The following is a 22,848-nucleotide window of genomic DNA, read 5'->3' as shown; positions in this document are numbered from 1 at the left end:
CTGCTGTGTTTTCTGCTGTTTTCCACGTGAATTCATTGCCAGAGCTGTGTATCCGAGTGCCCGAGGCCACTCGAAGCTACGTGGATCAGCATGCCATGTAGATCAGCAAGTCTTGTAGATCAGCAAGCCACGTGGATCACGATGCCACGTGGATCACGATGCCACGTGGATCACGACATCACGTGGGTGCAGGCTATGTCACGTGGATCTACAAACCACGTGAGTTACCAGATGTCCCAGGCCACATGCTGTGGTCTGCTGCCCGCATCACATTGACGTCACCGACAATGCTGCCCGACTTCATGACGTCACAATGTCTCCTGATGTCACCTCGAGATGTCTGCTGACGTCACAGTGCTGCTGACGTCACCTCGCAACATCATGCCTGACATCACATGATGTCGCCATCGAGTGTTTCTAGTAATTATTTCAGTATTGTCGAGAAGATTGAGAGAAGATATATGTCGTGTGTTAATTGATTCCTCTCGGTCAGTGTTCTCACATGTTAGTGTACCGCATGTACCGCGGGTGTGTTTAAAGTTTCCGTGTGTCCAGTGAGGTCTGAGCCAGACCTGAGTAGCACCACTGTGTTAAGTCACCCAATGTGACCAGTGCGTTTGACAGTAATCAGTCAGCCCCTGAGTGTATGAGCCCCCTTGTACAGAAAGCTCTTATGCTCGTCACTCATAGATGTTCTGCAGAATCGTACCTGCTACGATTCCCATCGAGATTTGTTTCACTTCACCTCCAGACCTTCAGAGTGCAGTTATATGTAGAGAAACAAGTCTGGGGATGCTTAGACTAACCTCTGCTATAACTCCAACTGCCGAGAGAATGACACTCATCAAGCTGCAGTTGGCCCTGTTGGCAGGCACTGTGTCAGCCTCGTGTCACAAGCTTCAGTGAGCAACCTGCACGAAGATGATGTCACTTTGACTGCTAGCTCGCTCACTGCAGTCTGGTGTATGATGTTACGACTCCCAGATGTTTCGCCCAGTCGTCTCTGCCACGACTCGCTCCACAACTCGCTCCATGCTCGCCGGCAGTGACAGCCCAGCATCAGTACCAGTCGAGAAGTGTCCTCCTGAGTCGCTTGCCAGAAGTCCTGCCCAGTTGCCAAGTTTTGTTGACGCCTCACTCAAGGGCACCAGCAAGTCATGCCCCAGGTTGAGTGAAAACCTGCAGCGACTCCTATGATGACTGCTTCACCATTCCAGAGGAGACCGTACCCTGTTATGTCACAGCTCAGCCGCAGCGATGTCTCCTGTGTTGCAGTATCTGTCCAGACACAGGAAGGCATGCAGTGATGCCCTTCGACGCTCACTGCCTATGACCACGATGTTTAGCACACCCCTCATGTTTTTTTCTTCCCTCCCTGTAGGAAGTTTTTTTCCATGTCCATAACTATATATATGTTTTTATTTTGTGTTCTGTGCCCTGTTCCTACGAGAGAGAGACCGAGTTTCTTTTACCACCAGTATTGTTGCGTCGGGACGATGCGAGGTAGGTGGCCGAGCATATGTAGACAGCCTGTACTGTCTGCACAGACAGCCTATGCTGTCTGCCAGCTTAGTTCATATTTCGTGCCACTAAGATGCTGCCCTCTGTAGCCAGGCCTCTCGGTGGGCACGCCAGCCTGCCTGCCCTTGCCACGCTCTCACTCTGGCGACACCCATCACTCAGTCAAGAACTGTCCACTCCTCTCTCCCCCGTGGGCATGGCCCCTCCCGGGCCATGGGCACAACACAAGCCTGTGTACCCACCCCGACTTAACAATAAAGTAAGAAGCCTCCGAAGATATATAATTTGCACCCCGCTTTTCAGCTCTACCACTTAAACCCGTTATAGATGTACGCACACAGATGCACGCACACAGATGCACGACACACACAGATGCACGCACACAGATGCATGCACACAGATGCACGCACACAGGTGCACACACAGATGCACACACACAGATGCACGCACACAGATGCACGCACGCAAACATTAGAATCCACAGTTTTAAGAATTGGAATGATGGGACCCACGGAAAGAAACAGGTGTAACCAATCCTATGGTAGGATCAAGAGGCAAAACTCAATCTCTGCAATCACATATAAGTGAGTACAAATGCGTGAAAACACAGATACGCTCCTCTCCCGTATCTCCCGTTCCACTTACTGGGTCAGGTATGAAGGTCTGGCCATAGTCGCCACTCAGTCTGTTGAGAGCGTGGGCCGCCCCCACTTTCGTCTCGTCAGTGGGCGTGATCTCATCAGAGGGCGGGTGTGTGGGCGTGATTGTAGGCGTGATCTCTGAGATCTTAGTGTCTGATGGCACGGAATACATGTTAGCCACAGTTGAACCAGCAACATCCGTCATGGTTGGGTTTTTTTCTGGTACCGGAGATCCTGGGAAAGAGCAGGGATCATTATTATTATTAGTAAGAAAAAAGCTAAACCCGTTTGGGTCATTCAGCAAAAATAAGTGAAGTTACTCATGTGTTAGGTAATGAACATAAGCACCAGAATGTTCCTCGCCGGAGAGTCGAGTTCATGGGTTTGACTCTGGTCCTGCCAAAAATGTTTATAAACAATTTTGTTTATTTATGCGGATTACAAGTATTCTGTGTGAGCAATATTAAAGAAGAACTTACCAGTCAGGAAGATATTACTGGTGTACCTCAGTTTGGGAAAAGCTGAGAGCATCTGCCGTTTCCCAAAACTTATGTGGTATTTTTACTGATGAAGATGTGTGGCAATCCAGTAGGTTTTTCTGTACACTGATTATATAATGGTGGGACTGAAAGATGAAGTAATGAATCCTTCAGCCCTAGATGGTGAAACACCTTTATTATTAAAGATGCACAGGTGCTGCACATGTGTCTTATTCATCAACTTGTTAGTTCTGTTCACCATTAATGTATTGACACATGTTTGACACAACACACAATGGAATCTAGGTATAGAGAATATTTTCTACAACCTTACTGCAGATCTCTCTCATCTCTTCAACAAAACCTATTTTCACTGATAAGGAAAATAAGGAATATCCGCTAGGAATTTTTATTGACCTAAGAAGAGCGTTTGACACAGTAGACCACGGCATCCTACTCCACAAACTTGACCACTATGGTATAAGAGGCCATGCGCTTGCATATTTAAAATCCTACCTTACTAATAGGTATCAGTATGTCACCATTAAAGACAGCCTCATCAACACGGCCACTTGATACTGAAGTTCCGCAGGGAAGTGTCCTTGGTCCCCTGCTCTTCCTCATATACATCAATGACCTTCCAAACGTATCCCAACACCTGAAACCCATTCTCTTTGCTGACAACACGACTTACGTCATCTCCCACCCTAATCTTGCCACCCTCAACACCATTGTTAACGAGGAGCTGCTCAAAATATCGACTTAGATGACAGCCAATAAACTTACACTTAACACTGGCAAAACCTACTATATTATGTTTGGTAGCAGAGCAGGTGTTGCACAACTTAACATTAAGATCGATAACACTCTAATTGTCAGACATAATGAGGGCAAATTCCTAGGCCTATACCTCGACAACAACCTAAATTTCAGCACCCATATCCAACACATATCAAAAAAAGTATCCAAAACGGTGGGGACCCTCTCCAAGATACGATAGTACATGCCGCAAACTGCCCTTCTCACACTATACCATTCACTTATATATCCATACCTCACCTATGCTATCTGTGCTTGGGGTTCAACTGCAGCAACACACCTAAAGCCAATAATAACCCAACAAAAATCCCCAGTAAGAATAATCACCAAATCTCATCCCTGGCAACACACCCCCCCACTCTTCATAGATCTAAACTTACTCCCTGTTCAGTACATCCACACTTACTACTGTGCAATCTATATCTACGGGACCTTAAATTCCAATATTAACCTTGACCTAAAACGCTTTCTTGATAGTTGTGACAGGATCCACAGGCATAACACCAGACACAAACATCTCTATGATATTCCCCGTGTCCGACTAAACCTTTACAAAAATTCAATGTGTGTCAAAGGGCCTAAAATCTGGAACACCCTACCTGAAAACTCTAGAACTGCAGACACATTCATCACTTTCAAAACTACAGTTAGAAAACATCTTATCTCCCTGATACACCCCGTCAACTAACTACATGTAAACTACCTGGTGGTTCACACTTACACTCACTCACCCATCGACTATCAACACAGAAATACGAATCATAATCTTAAAATAATGAACCCTAACTAGTCATAAGCTTGCCTATGATACTCCAATATAAACACTATGTATTGTGCCAAAACAAAAGCATTCACATTGCTAAGCTTACAAACTATGATGTAGTCACTTACCATAATCTGTAATAATTTAAAGATTAGAATTAATCTAAGTCTGCTCGAAATGCCTAGCCATGCTAGGTGTTCTAGTGGCTCCCTCTGTAATTAGTATTTTAAAACATGTAAACCACACAATATCCAAAATCTGTAAACTCCGCATTGTAATCCTTATAGAGAATAAACTTGATTGATTGATTGATTGATTGATTGATGGGTCCCGCCAATATGTGACGATACCTTTATCTGCTACACCTCTCTTCTTGCTCCAGTATAAGTGACCATCCTCCTGCCACTGCTTCAGATTGATCAACATAGAGATTGGACGCCCATCAAGATTAAGGAACTCATTACCTTATCTACTCTCTTTGTTTATCATCTTTGTAATAAAATTATAAAATCCACTGGTTGGGAAAACGTCATCGTAAATAAAGATGCACATGTTATGTCTATGATGGTATTGTATTATATATCGCTAATGTAATGATACTTGCCTGTCCCAGCATCACTATACAGACGATATATTCTACAATACATTCCTAACCTCTGGCCCAACTACTGAGCATGACGCTCTCACTAGTGTGTTCCACTCGCTGGTGACAATGACTTCAATTTCTGTCCATCATTTCTGGCTGTGTCATGCATGTCTCCATCATCATAACATATCTCTAGTTACATTAAGGCCAACGGGCTGAACATCCATCTAATTACCTAGTAATTACATCACCTTCCACTATATTCAGTATGTAATCTCTGTTGATTTGTAAGACACAGGTGCAACACATAGGTATCCTTATTCCGAAACGTCTCTCCTACAACAGTAGGTTTCTTCAGTCGAATAACGAGGAGGCAGCAGAAGCAGTGGAGATGTAAAAAACACTGTAATTAGTCCATCTCCCTAGAAGACGTAATTTTGAGGTGGTCAGTTCTTCAGCCTGGAGAAGAGTTTTGCTCAATAGTTTGCAACACTGTGTAGCTGAAGCATCACCTATGAACGTTTACGACACATTATTCATTGAGGCTATTTATGACTATATATTACATAAAGACAGTTCTTAAGGCTTGTACAAATATTCTGACTTTTATAAAAGGGAATCTCGCTTTGCCCTCGTTAAGCCAGAGCAAAATTTCAGTTCCAAACAACCCTGTTAAGACTCCAATTTTTGTGTGGACAAAGAGGGAATTGGCCAAGACTATGGAGTGACTCAGCGTTCTTATTCTGACGACCATAAAAGACCAAACCCTCACATCTGAGTCGAATTCACTTCCCATTATACCAAGTAGTCATAACTAGGGTATGGAAGGCTGCAAAAGTTCGAATGCTCCTCTGGGAAAGAGCGTAATTTTGGCGAATGGTTTTCTGAATGCAAATCCAGAACTCCATTTTATTCAGGAACACTTAAAGAGATGCATTACATGAGTGTGCTTCTAATGTTAACTTAATTCTTTCAGAATATGGTCTGCAAGTTTTCCTATAAGAATTCATTTAATCTTGTATATGTTTTTGAGACTCCTACAACAGAAGACGTAGCCCACTATATTATGGGTATTACAAGAATGTTCAACATAGGCCATTGGTTGATCCATAGACACACTTCCTCCACCTTTATACACCAAACTGGGTATCATGAAGATCTTCGTCAGAGCTTAAGACAGAGAAGGTGCAGTGTTTATATGATGGGGAGGTTTCCCAAAGTAATGCCAAACTGAAGCAAGATATCTTCATCGCACCTCAAATCATGATTGTAACCATGTATAGATATGTAGATGATTCATTACATTTGTAACTTGGTCATGATTGTGACCAGAACTACCCGGATTTCATTACCTTTGTAACTTACTCAGCTATCAAAACTTTAGGGTCCAGTCCCTGGACCCATTATATACCTCTGTGATCTTGTGACTACCACCTACAGGATGGGTATGGGATGTAAAATAAACGTATTAAATTAAGCTACTGAATGACTCACATCGTCAGGAACGTCTCCAAGATGCTGAACAGATAGCATGAGTGCCATTCAAAAACACTTGTTTAGATTTCTTGGGTAGTTATGACAGTGATAATTGCAAAAATACTGTAGAAGAGTTATTGACAGTATATCATCTACTGGGATGATTGGTGTCCCCTCAAGATTCATTCCGCCTGTTTTCACCTTGATTTTTTCCTCACCAAACCTCTCTGACTTTAGTGACGAACATGGAGAAAAAAAATTATTTTTTTATATCTCTTACTGAAAAATAGTTTATACCATGTCAAAGTGTTCTTTTCCGATATCGTAATTTTTTTTTGTTGGTGTCATCGAGGGGACATGACGCCATGTGTTTTTTTTTTACTCCAAAAATGACGATTTTTGTAAATATTTTTGTGAAGATTCACAACATGGGATCTTTTCTGGTCGCCTGGTACAGGGGTGTGACCGCTGGTCGCCTGGTACAGGGTTATGACCGCTGGTCGCATGGTACAGGGGTGTGACCGCTGGTCGCCTGGTACAGGGTTATGACCGCTGGTCACCTGGTACAGGGTTGTGACCTCTGGTCGCCTGGTACAGGGGTGTGACCGCTGGTCGCCTGGTACCGGGTTATGACCGCTGGCCGCCTGGTACAGGGATGTGACCGCTGGTCGCCTGGTACAGGGTTATGACCGCTGGTCGACTGGTACAGGGGTGTGACCGCTGGTCGCCTGGTACAGGGTTATGACCGCTGGCCGCCTGGTACAGGGGTGTGACCGCTGGTCGCCTGGTACAGGGTTATGACCGCTGGTCGCCTGGTACAGGGGTGTGACCGCTGGTCGCCTGGTACAGGGTTATGACCGCTGGTCACCTGGTACAGGGTTGAGACCACTGGTCGCCTGGTACAGGGTTATGACCGCTGGTCGCCTGGTACAGGGTTGTGACCGCTGGTCACCTGGTACAGGGTTGTGACCGCTGGTCACCTGGTACAGGGTTGTGACCGCTGGTCACCTGGTACAGGGTTGTGACAGCTGGTCGCCTGGTACAGGGCTGTGACCACTGGTCACCTGGTACAGGGTTGTGACCGCTGGTCACCTGGTACAGGGTTGTGACAGCTGGTCGCCTGGTACAGGGTTGTGACCGCTGGTCGCCTGGTACAGGGTTGTGACCACTGGTCGCCTGGTACAGGGTTGTGACAGCTGGTCGCCTGGTACAGGGTTGTGACCGCTGGTCGCCTGGTACAGGGTTGTGACCGCTGGTCGCCTGGTACAGGGTTGTGACCGCTGGTCACCTGGTACAGGGTTGTGACCGCTGGTCACCTGGTACAGGGTTGTGACCGCTGGTCGCCTGGTACAGGGTTGTGACCGCTGGTCGCCTGGTACAGGGTTGTGACCGCTGGTCGCCTGGTACAGGGTTGTGACAGCTGGTCGCCTGGTACAGGGTTGTGACCGCTGGTCGCTTGGTACAGGGTTGTGACCGCTGGTCGCCTGGTACAGGGTTGTGACAGCTGGTCGCCTGGTACAGGGTTGTGACCGCTGGTCGCCTGGTACAGGGTTGTGACCGCTGGTCGCCTGGTACAGGGTTGTGACCGCTGGTCGCCTGGAAGAGGGTTGTGACCGCTGGTCGCCTGGTACAGGGTTGTGACCGCTGGTCACCTGGTACAGGGTTGTGACCTCTGGTCACCTGGTACAGGGGTGTGACCACTGGTCGCCTGGTACAGGGTTGTGACCACTGGTCACCTGGTACAGGGTTGTGACCGCTAGTCGCCTGGTACAGGGTTGTGACCGCCGGTCGCCTGGAAGAGGGTTGTGACCGCTGGTCGCCTGGTACAGGGTTGTGACCGCTGGTCACCTGGTACAGGGTTGTGACCGCTGGTCACCTGGTACAGGGTTGTGACCGCTGGTCACCTGGTATAGGGTTGTGACCGCTGGTCGCCTGGTACAGGGTTGTGACCGCTGGTCGCCTGGAAGAGGGTTGTGACCGCTGGTCGCCTGGTACAGGGTTGTGACCGCTGGTCACCTGGTACAGGGTTGTGACCGCTGGTCACCTGGTACAGGGTTGTGACCGCTGGTCACCTGGTATAGGGTTGTGACCGCTGGTCGCCTGGTACAGGGTTGTGACCGCTGGTCACCTGGTACAGGGTTGTGACCGCTGGTCGCCTGGTACAGGGTTGTGACCGCTGGTCGCCTGGTACAGGGTTGTGACCGCTGGTCACCTGGTACAGGGTTGTGACCGCTGGTCAGGGTTGTGACCGCTGGTCGCCTGGTACAGGGTTGTGACCGCTGGTCGCCTGGTACAGGGTTGTGACCGCTGGTCGCCTGGTACAGGGTTGTGACCGCTGGTCGCCTGGTACAGGGTTGTGACCGCTGGTCGCCTGGTACAGGGTTGTGACCGCTGGTCGCCTGGTACAGGGTTGTGACCGCTGGTCGCCTGGTACAGGGTTGTGACCGCTGGTCGCCTGGTACAGGGTTGTGACCGCTGGTCGCCTGGTACAGGGTTGTGACCGCTGGTCGCCTGGTACAGGGTTGTGACCGCTGGTCGCCTGGTACAGGGTTGTGACCGCTGGTCGCCTGGTACAGGGTTGTGACCGCTGGTCGCCTGGTACAGGGTTGTGACCGCTGGTTGCATGGTACAGGGTTGTGACCGCTGGTCGCCTGGTACAGGGTTGTGACCACTGGTCACCTGGTACAGGGTTGTGACCGCTGGTCGCCTGGTACAGGGTTGTGACCGCTGGTCGCCTGGTACAGGGTTGTGACCGCTGGTCGCCTGGTACAGGGTTGTGACCGCTGGTCGCCTGGTACAGGGTTGTGACCGCTGGTCGCCTGGTACAGGGTTGTGACCGCTGGTCGCCTGGTACAGGGTTGTGACAGCTGGTCGCCTGGTACAGGGTTGTGACCGCTGGTCGCCTGGTACAGGGTTGTGACCGCTGGTCGCCTGGTACAGGGTTGTGACCGCTGGTCGCCTGGTACAGGGTTGTGACAGCTGGTCGCCTGGTACAGGGTTGTGACCGCTGGTCGCATGGCACAGGGTTGTGACCGCTGGTCGCCTGGTACTGGTTGTGACCGCTGGTCGCCTGGTACAGGGTTGTGACCGCTGGTCGCCTGGTACAGGGTTGTGACCGCTGGTTGCCTGGTACAGGGTTGTGACCGCTGGTCGCATTTTACAGGGTTGAGACCGCTGGTCGCCTGGTACAGGGTTGTGACAGCTGGTCGCCTGGTACAGGGTTGTGACCGCTGGTTACCTGGTACAGGGTTGTGACCGCTGGTCGCCTGGTACAAAGTTGGGACAGCTGGTCGCCTGGTACAGGGTTGTGACCGCTGGTCGCCTGGTACAGGGTTGTGACGCTGGTCGCCTGGTACAGGGTTGTGGTTGTGGACAGGGTTGTGACCGCTGGTTGCCTGGTACAGGGTTATGACCGCTGGTTGCCTGGTACAGGGTTGTGACCGCTGGTCGCCTGGTACAGGGTTGTGACCACTGGTCGCCTGGTACAGGGTTGTGACCGCTGGTCGCCTGGTACAGGGTTGTGACCGCTGGTCGCCTGGTACAGGGTTGTGACCGCTGGTCGCCTGGTACAGGGTTGTGACCGCTGGTCGCCTGGTACAGGGTTGTGACCGCTGGTAGCCTGGTACAGGGTTGTGACCGCTGGTCGCCTGGTACAGGGTTGTGACAGGGTTGTGACCGCTGGTCGCCTGGTACAGGGTTGTCGCCTGGTACAGGGTTGTGACAGCTGGTCGCCTGGTACAGGGTTGTGACCGCTGGTCGCCTGGTACAGGGTTGTGACCGCTGGTCGCCTGGTACAGGGTTGTGACAGCTGGTCGCCTGGTACAGGGTTGTGACCGCTGGTCGCCTGGTACAGGGTTGTGACTGGTCGCTGGTGTGACCGCTGGCCTGGTACAGGGTTGTGACAGCTGGTTGCCTGGTACAGGGTTGTGACCGCTGGTCGCCTGGTACAGGGTTGTGACCGCTGGTCGCCTGGTACAGGGTTGTGACCGCTGGTCGCCTGGTACAGGGTTGTGACCGCTGGTCGCCAGGTACAGGGTTGTGACCGCTGGTCGCCTGGTACAGGGTTGTGACCGCTGGTCGCCTGGTACAGGGTTGTGACCGCTGGTCGCCTGGTACAGGGTTGTGACCCCTGGTCGCCTGGTACAGGGTTGTGACCGCTGGTCGCCTGGTACAGGGTTGTGACCGCTGGTCGCCGGGTGCGGGGTTGTGACCGCCGCTACAGGGTTGTCGCCTGGTACAGGGTTGTGACCGCTGGTCGCCTGGTACAGGGTTGTGACCGCTGGTCGCCTGGTACAGGGTTGTGACCGCTGGTCGCCTGGTACAGGGTTGTGACCGCTGGTCGCCTGGTACAGGGTTGTGACCGCTGGTCGCCTGGTACAGGGTTGTGACCGCTGGTCGCCTGGTACAGGGTTGTGACCGCTGGTCGCCTGGTACAGGGTTGTGACCAGGGTTGTGACCGCTGGTCGCCTGGTACAGGGTTGTGACCGCTGGTCGCCTGGTACAGGGTTGTGATCGCTGGTCGCCTGGTACAGGGTTGTGACCGCTGGTGTCCTGGTACAGGGTTGTGACCGCTGGTCGCATGGTACAGGGTTGTGGCTGGTCGCCTGGTACAGGGTTGTGACCGCTGGTTGCCTGGTACAGGGTTGTGACCGCTGGTCGCCTGGTACAGGGTTGTGACCGCTGGTCGCCTGGTACAGGGTTGTGACCGCTGGTCGCCTGGTACAGGGTTGTGACCGCTGGTCGCCTGGTACAGGGTTGTGACCGCTGGTCGCCTGGTACAGGGTTGTGACCGCTGGTTGCCTGGTACAGGGTTGTGACCGCTGGTCGCCTGGTACACCGCTGGTCGCCTGGTACAGGGTTGTGACCGCTGGTCGCTGGTACAGGGGTACTGGTACAGGGTTGTGACCGCTGGTCGCCTGGTACAGGGTTGTGACCAGCTGGTCGCCTGGTACAGGGTTGTGACCGCTGGTCGCCTGGTACAGGGTTGTGGCTGGTCGCCTGGTACAGGGTTGTGACCGCTGGTCGCCTGGTACAGGGTTGTGACCGGTGGTGCCTGGTACAGGGTTGTCACCGCTGGTCGCCTGGTACAGGGTTGTGACCGCTGGTCGCCTGGTACAGGGTTGTGATCGCTGGTCACCTGGTACAGGGTTGTGACCGCTGGTCGCATGGTACAGGGTTGAGACCGCTGGTCGCATGGTACAGGGTTGTGACCGCTGGTCGCATGGTACAGGGTTGTGACCGCTGGTCGCCTGGTACAGGGTTGTGACCGCTGGTCGTCTGGTACAGGGTTGTGACCGCTGGTCGCCTGGTACAGGGTTGTGACCGCTGGTCGCCTGGTACAGGGTTGTGACCGCTGGTCGCCTGGTACAGGGTTGTGACCGCTGGTCGCCTGGTACAGGGTTGTGTCCGCAGGTCGGCTGGTACGGGGTGACCGCTGGTGGCCTGGTTCAGGGTTGTGACCGCTGGTCGCCTGGTACAGGGTTGTGTCCGCTGGTCGCCTGGTACAGGGTTGTGTCCGCTGGTCGCCTGGTACAGGGTTGTGACCGCTGGTCACCTGGTACAGGGTTGTGACCGCTGGTCGCCTGGTACAGGGTTGTGACCGCTGGTCACCTGGTACAGGGTTGTGACCGCTAGTCGCTACAGGGGTGACCGCTGGTTGCCTGGTACAGGGTTGTGATCGCTGGTTGCCTGGTACCGCTGGTCGCCTGGTACAGGGTTGTGACCGCTGGTCGCCTGGTACAGGGTTGTGACCGCTGGTCGCCTGGTACAGGGTTGTGACCGCTGGTCGCCTGGTACAGGGTTGTGACCGCTGGTCGCCTGGTACAGGGTTGTGACCGCTGGTCGCCTGGTACAGGGTTGTGACCGCTGGTCGCCTGGTACAGGGTTGTGACCGCTGGTCGCCTGGTACAGGGTTGTGACCGCTGGTCACCTGGTACAGGGTTGTGACCGCTGGTCGCCTGGTACAGGGTTGTGACCGCTGGTCGCCTGGTACAGGGTTGTGACCGCTGGTCGCCTGGTACAGGGTTGTGACCGCTGGTCGCCTGGTACAGGGTTGTGACCGCTGGTCGCCTGGTACAGGGTTGTGACCGCTGGTCGCCTGGTACAGGGTTGTGACCGCTGGTCGCCTGGTACACCGCTGGTCGCCTGGTACAGGGTTGTGACCGCTGGTCGTCTGGTACACCGCCGGTCGCCTGGTACAGGGTTGTGACCGCTGGTCGCCTGGTACAGGGTTGTGACCGCTGGTCACCTGGTACAGGGTTGTGACCGCTGGTCGCCTGGTACAGGGTTGTGACCGCTGGTCGCCTGGTACAGGGTTGTGACCGCTGGTCGCCTGGTACAGGGTTGTGACCGCTGGTCACCTGGTACAGGGGTGTGACCGATGGTCACCTGGTACAGGGGTGTGACCGCTGGTTCCCTGGTACAGGGTTGTGACCGCTGGTCACCTGGTACAGGGTTGTGACCGCTGGTTGCCTGGTACAGGGTTGTGACCGCTGGTCACCTGGTACAGGGTTGTGACCGCTGGTCACCTGGTACAGGGTTGTGACCGCTGGTCGCCTGGTACAGGGTTGTGACCGCTGGTCACCTGGTACAGGGTTGTGACCCGCTACAGGGTTGTGACCGCTGGTCGCCTGGTACAGGGTTGTGACCGCTGGTTGCCTGGTACAGGGTTGTGACCGCTGGTCGCCTGGTACAGGGTTGTGACCGCTGGTCGCCTGGTACAGGGTTGTGACCGCTGGTCGCCTGGTACAGGGTTGTGACCGCTGGTCACCTGGTACAGAGTTGTGACCGCTGGTCGCCTGGTACAGGGTTGTGACCGCTGGTCGCCTGGTACAGGGTTGTGACCGCTGGTCGCCTGGTACAGGGTTGTGACCGCTGGTCGCCTGGTACAGGGTTGTGACCGCTGGTCGCCTGGTACAGGGTTGTGACCGCTGGTTGCCTGGTACAGGGTTGTGACCGCTGGTCGCATTTTACAGGGTTGAGACCGCTGTTCGCATGGTACAGGGTTGTGACCGCTGGTCGCCTGGTACAGGGTTGTGACCGCTGGTCACCTGGTACAGGGTTGTGACCGCTGGTCACCTGGTACAGGGTTGTGACCGCTGGTCGCCTGGTACAGGGTTGTGACCGCTGGTCGCCTGGTACAGGGTTGTGACCGCTGGTCGCCTGGTACAGGGTTGTGACCGCTGGTCACCTGGTACAGGGTTGTGACCGCTGGTCGCCTGGTACAGGGTTGTGACCGCTGGTCGCCTGGTACAGGGTTGTGACCGCTGGTCGCCTGGTACAGGGTTGTGACCGCTGGTCGCCTGGTACAGGGTTGTGACAGCTGGTCGCCTGGTACAGGGTTGTGACCGCTGGTCGCCTGGTACAGGGTTGTGACCGCTGGTCGCCTGGTACAGGGTTGTGACCGCTGGTCGCCTGGTACAGGGTTGTGACCGCTGGTCGCCTGGTACAGGGTTGTGACCGCTGGTCGCCTGGTACAGGGTTGTGACCGCTGGTCGCCTGGTACAGGGTTGTGACCGCTGGTCGCCTGGTACAGGGTTGTGACCGCTGGTCGCCTGGTACAGGGTTGTGACCGCTGGTCGCATGGTACAGGGTTGTGACCGCTGGTCGCCTGGTAAAGGGTTGTGACCGCTGGTCGCCTGGTACAGGGTTGTGACCGCTTGTCGCCTGGTACAGGGTTGTGACAGCTGGTCGCCTGGTACAGGGTTGTGACAGCTGGTCGCCTGGTACAGGGTTGAGACCGCTGGTCGCCTGGTACAGGGTTGTGACAGCTGGTCGCCTGGTTCAGGGTTGTGACCGCTGGTCGCCTGGTACTGGTTGTGACCGCTGGTCGCCTGGTACAGGGTTGTGACCGCTGGTCGCCTGGTACAGGGTTGTGACCGCTGGTCGCCTGGTAAAGGGTTGTGACCGCTGGTCGCCTGGTACAGGGTTGTGACAGCTGGTTGCCTGGTACAGGGTTGTGATCGCTGGTTGCCTGGTCCAAAGTTGGGACAGCTGGTCGCCTGGTTCAGGGTTGTGACCGCTGGTCGCCTGGTACTGGTTGTGACCGCTGGTCGCCTGGTACAGGGTTGTGACCGCTGGTCGCCTGGTACAGCGTTGTGACCGCTGGTCGCCTGGTACAGGGTTGTGACCGCTGGTCGCCTGGTACAGGGTTGTGACCGCTGGTCGCCTGGTACAGGGTTGTGACAGCTGGTCGCCTGGTACAGGGTTGTGACCGCTGGTCACCTGGTACAGGGTTGTGACCGCTGGTCGCCTGGTACAGGGTTGTGACAGCTGGTTGCTTGGTACAGGGTTGTGATCGCTGGTTGCCTGGTACAAAGTTGGGACAGCTGGTCGCCTGGTACAGGGTTGTGACCGCTGGTCGCCTGGTACAGGGTTGTGACAGCTGGTCGCCTGGTACAGGGTTGTGACAGCTGGTCGCCTGGTACAGGGTTGTGATCGCTGGTCGCCTGGTACAGGGTTGTGACCGCTAGTCGCCTGGTACAGGGTTGTGACCGCTGGTCGCCTGGTACAGGGTTGTGACCGCTGGTCGCCTGGTACAGGGTTGTGACCGCTGGTCGCCTGGTACAGGGTTGTGACCGCTGGTCGCCTGGTACAGGGTTGTGATCGCTGGTCGCCTGGTACAGGGGTGTGACCACTGGTCACCTGGTACAGGGGTGTGACCACTGGTCACCTGGTACAGGGTTGTGACCACTGGTCACCTGGTACAGGGTTGTGGCCTTTGGTCACCTGGTACAGGGTTGTGACCGCTGGTCGCCTGGTACTGGGTTATGACCGCTTGCCGCCTGGTACAGGGTTGTGACCGCTGGTCACCTGGTACAGGATTGTGACCGCTGGTCACCTGGTACAGGGGTGTGACCGCTGATCGCCTGGTACAGGGGTGTGACCGCTGGTCACCTGGTACAGGGTTGTGACCGCTGGTCACCTGGTTCAGGGGTGTGACCACTGGTCACCTGGTACAGGGGTGTGACCGCTGGTCACCTGGTACAGGGTTGTGACCACTGGTTACCTGGTACAGGGTTGTGTCCGCTGGTCGCCTGGTACAGGGTTGTGACCGCTGGTCACCTGGTACAGGGTTGTGACAGCTGGTTGCCTGGTACAGGGTTGTGACCGCTGGTTTCCTGGTACAGGGTTGTGACCGCTGGTTGCCTGGTACAGGGTTGTGACAGCTGGTTGCCTCGTACAGGGTTGTGACCGCTGGTTGCCTGGTACAGGTTTGTGACCGCTGGTTGCCTGGTACAGGGGTGTGACCGCTGGTCGCCTGGTACAGGGTTGTGACCGCTGGTCGCCTGGTACAGAGTTGTGACCGCTGGTCGCCTGGTACAGAGTTGTGACCGCTGGTCACCTGGTACAGGGTTGTGACCGCTGGTCGCCTGGCACAGGGTTGTGACCGCTGGTCGCCTGGTACAGGGTTGTGACCGCTGGTCGCCTGGTGCAGGGTTGTGACCGATGGTCGCCTGGTACAGGGTTGTGACCGCTGGTCGCCTGGTACAGGGTTGTGACCGCTGGTCGCCTGGAAGAGGGTTGTGATCGCTGGTCGCCTGGTACAGGGTTGTGACCGCTGGTCACCTGGTACAGGGTTGTCACCGCTGGTCACCTGGTACAGGGTTGTGACCGCTGGTCACCTGGTACAGGGTTGTGACCACTGGTCACCTGGTACAGGGTTGTGACCGCTGGGCACCTGGTACAGGGTTGTGACCGCTGGTCACCTGGTACAGGGTTGTGACCGCTGGTCACCTAGTACAGGGTTGTGACCGCTGGTCACCTGGTACAGGGTTGTGACCGCTGGTCACCTGGTACAGGGTTGTGACCGCTGATCGCCTGGTAAAAGGTTGTGACCGCTGGTCACCTGGTACAGGGTTGTGACCACTGGTCACCTGGTACAGGGTTGTGACCGCTGGTCACCTGGTACAGGGTTGTGACCGCTGGTCACCTGGTACAGGGTTGTGACCGCTGGTCACCTGGTACAGGGGTTTGACCACTGGTCACCTGGTACAGGGTTGTGACCGCAGGTCACCTGGTACATGGTTGTGACCGCTGGTCACCTGGTACAGGGATGTGACCTCTGGTCACCTGGTAAAGGGTTGTGAACGCTGGTCGCCTGGTACAGGGTTGTGACTGCTGGTCACCTGGTACAGGGGTGTGACCACTGGTCACCTGGTACAGGGTTGTGACCGCTGGTCACCTGGTACAGGGTTGTGACCGCTGGTCACCTGGTACAGGGTTGTGACCGCTGGTCACCTGGTACAGGGTTGTGACCGCTGGTCACCTGGTACAGGGTTGTGACCGCTGGTCACCTGGTACAGGGTTGTGACCGCTGGTCACCTGGTACAGGGTTGTGACCGCTGGTCACCTGGTACAGGGTTCTGACCGCTTGTCACCTGGTACAGGGGTTTGACCACTGGTCACCTGGTACAGGGTTGTGACCGCTGGTCACCTGGTACAGGGTTGTGACCGCTGGTCACCTGGTACAGGGTTGTGACCGCTGGTCACCTGGTACAGGGTTGTGACCGCTGGTCACCTGGTACAGGGTTGTGACCGCTGGTCACCTGGTACAGGGGTGTGACCACTGGTCACCTGGTACAGGGTTGTGACCACTGGTCACCTGGTACAGGGGTGTGACCACTGGTCGCCTGGTACAGGGTTGTGACCACTGGTCACCTGGTACAGGGGTGTGACCACTGGTCACCTGGTACAGGGGTGTGACCGCTGGTTCCCTGGTACAGGGTTGTGACCGCTGGTCGCCTTGTACAGGGTTGTGACCGCTGGTCGCCTGGTACAGGGATGTGACCGCTGGTCACCTGGTACAGGGTTGTGACCGCTGGTCACCTGGTACAGGGGTGTGACCGCTGGTCGCCTGGTACAGGGTTGTGACCGCTGGTCACCTGGTACAGGGGTGTGACCACTGGTCATCTGGTACACGGGTGTGACCGCTGGTCACCTGGTAAAGGGTTGTGACCGCTCGTCACCTGGTACAGGGTTGTGAACACTGGTCACCTGGTACAGGGGTGTGACCACTGGTCACCTGGTACAGGGGTGTGACCACTGGTCACCTGGTACAGGGTTGTGACCGCTGGTCACCTGGTACAGGGTTGTGACCGCTGGTCACCTGGTACAGGGGTGTGACCACTGGTCACCTGGTACAAGGTGGCGGAAAAAATTCGTAGAGTTTCGTTAACAACGATATTTTTATTTTTCTCAGTAATAAGTTATTCTCCTTTCGATATGCGTAACGCATTTATTAGTTTAGTTAATGTCGTGATGTTTGTACACGTTGTTGAGGAATGTCATGATGTTTGTACACGTTGTTGAGGAATGTCATGATGTTTGTACACGTTGTTGAGGAATGTCATGATGTTTGTACACGTTGTTGAGGAATGTCATGATGTTTGTACACGTTGTTGAGGAATGTCATGATGTTTGTACACGTTGTTGAGGAATGTCATGATGTTTGTACACGTTGTTGAGGAATGTCATGATGTTTGTACACGTTGTTGAGGAATGTCATGATGTTTGTACACGTTGTTGAGGAATGTCATGGTGTTTGTACACGTTGTTGAGGAATGTCATGATGTTTGTACACGTTGTTGAGGAATGTCATGATGTTTGTACACGTTGTTGAGGAATGTCATGGTGTTTGTACACGTTGTTGAGGAATGTCATGATGTTTGTACACGTTGTTGAGGAATGTCATGATGTTTGTACACGTTGTTGAGGAATGTCATGATGTTTGTACACGTTGTTGAGGAATGTCATGGTGTTTGTACACGTTGTTGAGGAATGTCATGTTTGTACACGTTGTTGAGGAATGTCATGATGTTTGTACACGTTGTTGAGGAATGTCATGATGTTTGTACACGTTGTTGAGGAATGTCATGATGTTTGTACACGTTGTTGAGGAATGACATGATGTTTGTACACGTTGTTGAGGAATGTCATGATGTTTGTACACGTTGTTGAGGAATGTCATGGTGTTTGTACACGTTGTTGAGGAATGTCATGATGTTTGTACACGTTGTTGAGGAATGTCATGATGTTTGTACACGTTGTTGAGGAATGTCATGGTGTTTGTACACGTTGTTGAGGAATGTCATGATGTTTGTACACGTTGTTGAGGAATGTCATGATGTTTGTACACGTTGTTGAGGAATGTCATGGTGTTTGTACACGTTGTTGAGGAATGTCATGATGTTTGTACACGTTGTTGAGGAATGTCATGATGTTTGTACACGTTGTTGAGGAATGTCAATGTTTGTACACGTTGTTGAGGAATGTCATGATGTTTGTACACGTTGTTGAGGAATGTCATGATGTTTGTACACGTTGTTGAGGAATGTCATGATGTTTGTACACGTTGTTGAGGAATGTCATGATGTTTGTACACGTTGTTGAGGAATGTCATGATGTTTGTACACGTTGTTGAGGAATGTCATGATGTTTGTACACGTTGTTGAGGAATGTCATGATGTTTGTACACGTTGTTGAGGAATGTCATGATGTTTGTACACGTTGTTGAGGAATGTCATGATGTTTGTACACGTTGTTGAGGAATGTCATGATGTTTGTACACGTTGTTGAGGAATGTCATGGTGTTTGTACACGTTGTTGAGGAATGTCATGGTGTTTGTACACGTTGTTGAGGAATGTCATGGTGTTTGTACACGTTGTTGAGGAATGTCATGATGTTTGTACACGTTGTTGAGGAATGTCATGATGTTTGTACACGTTGTTGAGGAATGTCATGATGTTTGTACACGTTGTTGAGGAATGTCATGATGTTTGTACACGTTGTTGAGGAATGTCATGATGTTTGTACACGTTGTTGAGGAATGTCATGATGTTTGTACACGTTGTTGAGGAATGTCATGATGTTTGTACACGTTGTTGAGGAATGTCATGATGTTTGTACACGTTGTTGAGGAATGTCATGATGTTTGTACACGTTGTTGAGGAATGTCATGATGTTTGTACACGTTGTTGAGGAATGTCATGATGTTTGTACACGTTGTTGAGGAATGTCATGATGTTTGTACACGTTGTTGAGGAATGTCATGATGTTTGTACACGTTGTTGAGGAATGTCATGATGTTTGTACACGTTGTTGAGGAATGTCATGATGTTTGTACACGTTGTTGAGGAATGTCATGATGTTTGTACACGTTGTTGAGGAATGTCATGATGTTTGTACACGTTGTTGAGGAATGTCATGATGTTTGTACACGTTGTTGAGGAATGTCATGATGTTTGTACACGTTGTTGAGGAATGTCGTTGTTGAGGAATGATGTTTGTACACGTTGTTGAGGAATGTCATGATGTTTGTACACGTTGTTGAGGAATGTCATGATGTTTGTACACGTTGTTGAGGAATGTCATGATGTTTGTACACGTTGTTGAGGAATGTCATGATGTTTGTACACGTTGTTGAGGAATGTCATGATGTTTGTACACGTTGTTGAGGAATGTCATGATGTTTGTACACGTTGTTGAGGAATGTCATGATGTTTGTACACGTTGTTGAGGAATGTCATGATGTTTGTACACGTTGTTGAGGAATGTCATGATGTTTGTACACGTTGTTGAGGAATGTCATGATGTTTGTACACGTTGTTGAGGAATGTCATGATGTTTGTACACGTTGTTGAGGAATGTCATGATGTTTGTACACGTTGTTGAGGAATGTCATGATGTTTGTACACGTTGTTGAGGAATGTCATGATGTTTGTACACGATGTTTGTACACGTTGTTGAGGAATGTCATGATGTTTGTACACGTTGTTGAGGAATGTCATGATGTTTGTACACGTTGTTGAGGAATGTCATGATGTTTGTACACGTTGTTGAGGAATGTCATGATGTTTGTACACGTTGTTGAGGAATGTCATGATGTTTGTACACGTTGTTGAGGAATGTCATGATGTTTGTACACGTTGTTGAGGAATGTCATGATGTTTGTACACGTTGTTGAGGAATGTCATGATGTTTGTACACGTTGTTGAGGAATGTCATGATGTTTGTACACGTTGTTGAGGAATGTCATGATGTTTGTACACGTTGTTGAGGAATGTCATTGTTTGTACACGTTGTTGAGGAATGTCATGATGTTTGTACACGTTGTTGAGGAATGTCATGATGTTTGTTGTTGAGGAATGTCATGATGTTTGTACACGTTGTTGAGGAATGTCATGATGTTTGTACACGTTGTTGAGGAATGTCATGATGTTTGTACACGTTGTTGAGGAATGTCATGATGTTTGTACACGTTGTTGAGGAATGTCATGATGTTTGTACACGTTGTTGAGGAATGTCATGATGTTTGTACACGTTGTTGAGGAATGTCATGATGTTTGTACACGTTGTTGAGGAATGTCATGATGTTTGTACACGTTGTTGAGGAATGTCATGATGTTTGTACACGTTGTTGAGGAATGTCATGATGTTTGTACACGTTGTTGAGGAATGTCATGATGTTTGTACACGTTGTTGAGGAATGTCATGATGTTTGTACACGTTGTTGAGGAATGTCATGATGTTTGTACACGTTGTTGAGGAATGTCATGATGTTTGTACACGTTGTTGAGGAATGTCATGATGTTTGTACACGTTGTTGAGGAATGTCATGATGTTTGTACACGTTGTTGAGGAATGTCATGATGTTTGTACACGTTGTTGAGGAATGTCATGATGTTTGTACACGTTGTTGAGGAATGTCATGATGTTTGTACACGTTGTTGAGGAATGTCATGATGTTTGTACACGTTGTTGAGGAATGTCATGATGTTTGTACACGTTGTTGAGGAATGTCATGATGTTTGTACACGTTGTTGAGGAATGTCATGATGTTTGTACACGTTGTTGAGGAATGTCATGATGTTTGTACACGTTGTTGAGGAATGTCATGATGTTTGTACACGTTGTTGAGGAATGTCATGATGTTTGTACACGTTGTTGAGGAATGTCATGATGTTTGTACACGTTGTTGAGGAATGTCATGATGTTTGTACACGTTGTTGAGGAATGTCATGATGTTTGTACAGGTTGTGGAGGTATGTCATGATGTTTGTACACGTTGTTGAGGAATGATGTTTGTACACGTTGTTGAGGAATGTCATGATGTTTGTACACGTTGTTGAGGAATGTCATGATGTTTGTACACGTTGTTGAGGAATGTCATGATGTTTGTACACGTTGTTGAGGAATGTCATGATGTTTGTACACGTTGTTGAGGAATGTCATGATGTTTGTACACGTTGTTGAGGAATGTCATGATGTTTGTACACGTTGTTGAGGAATGTCATGATGTTTGTACACGTTGTTGAGGAATGTCATGATGTTTGTACACGTTGTTGAGGAATGTCATGATGTTTGTACACGTTGTTGAGGAATGTCATGATGTTTGTACACGTTGTTGAGGAATGTCATGATGTTTGTACACGTTGTTGAGGAATGTCATGATGTTTGTACACGTTGTTGAGGAATGTCATGATGTTTGTACACGTTGTTGAGGAATGTCATGATGTTTGTACACGTTGTTGAGGAATGTCATGATGTTTGTACACGTTGTTGAGGAATGTCATGATGTTTGTACACGTTGTTGAGGAATGTCATGATGTTTGTACACGTTGTTGAGGAATGTCATGATGTTTGTACACGTTGTTGAGGAATGTCATGATGTTTGTACACGTTGTTGAGGAATGTCATGATGTTTGTACACGTTGTTGAGGAATGTCATGATGTTTGTACACGTTGTTGAGGAATGTCATGATGTTTGTACACGTTGTTGAGGAATGTCATGATGTTTGTACACGTTGTTGAGGAATGTCATGATGTTTGTACACGTTGTTGAGGAATGTCATGATGTTTGTACACGTTGTTGAGGAATGTCATGATGTTTGTACACGTTGTTGAGGAATGTCATGATGTTTGTACACGTTGTTGAGGAATGTCATGATGTTTGTACACGTTGTTGAGGAATGTCATGATGTTTGTACACGTTGTTGAGGAATGTCATGATGTTTGTACACGTTGTTGAGGAATGTCATGATGTTTGTACACGTTGTTGAGGAATGTCATGATGTTTGTACACGTTGTTGAGGAATGTCATGATGTTTGTACACGTTGTTGAGGAATGTCATGATGTTTGTACACGTTGTTGAGGACTGTCAGGTTGTTGAGGAATGTCATGGTGTTTGTGACGTTGTTAGGAACGTTGTTGAGGAATGTCATGATGTTTGTACACGTTGTTGAGGAATGTCATGATGTTTGTACACGTTGTTGAGGAATGTCATGATGTTTGTACACGTTGTTGAGGAATGTCATGATGTTTGTACACGTTGTTGAGGAATGTCATGATGTTTGTACACGTTGTTGAGGAATGTCATGATGTTTGTACACGTTGTTGAGGAATGTCATGATGTTTGTACACGTTGTTGAGGAATGTCATGATGTTTGTACACGTTGTTGAGGAATGTCATGATGTTTGTACACGTTGTTGAGGAATGTCATGATGTTTGTACACGTTGTTGAGGAATGTCATGATGTTTGTACACGTTGTTGAGGAATGTCAT

At 51.0% G+C, this 22,848-nt stretch overlaps 1 protein-coding gene across 1 annotated transcript in view; it reads right to left on the bottom strand.

Moving 5' to 3' along the window:
• The window catches only part of LOC128685431 (irregular chiasm C-roughest protein-like), a 399,092-nt gene that overhangs the window by 66,289 nt on the left and 309,955 nt on the right, over positions 1-22,848 (bottom strand). Inside the window, exon 14 of the mRNA XM_070085947.1 lies at positions 2,167-2,396. Coding sequence (XP_069942048.1) covers positions 2,167-2,396 — 230 coding nt within the window. The remainder of the gene's footprint in view (positions 1-2,166; positions 2,397-22,848) is intronic.

Source organism: Cherax quadricarinatus, chromosome 1 (genome assembly GCF_038502225.1).
Source record: "Cherax quadricarinatus isolate ZL_2023a chromosome 1, ASM3850222v1, whole genome shotgun sequence".
NCBI classification, from domain to species: Eukaryota; Metazoa; Arthropoda; class Malacostraca; order Decapoda; family Parastacidae; genus Cherax; species Cherax quadricarinatus.
The sequence above is the reverse complement of the archived record's forward strand: the minus strand, read 5'-3'. Positions and strand labels throughout refer to the sequence as shown.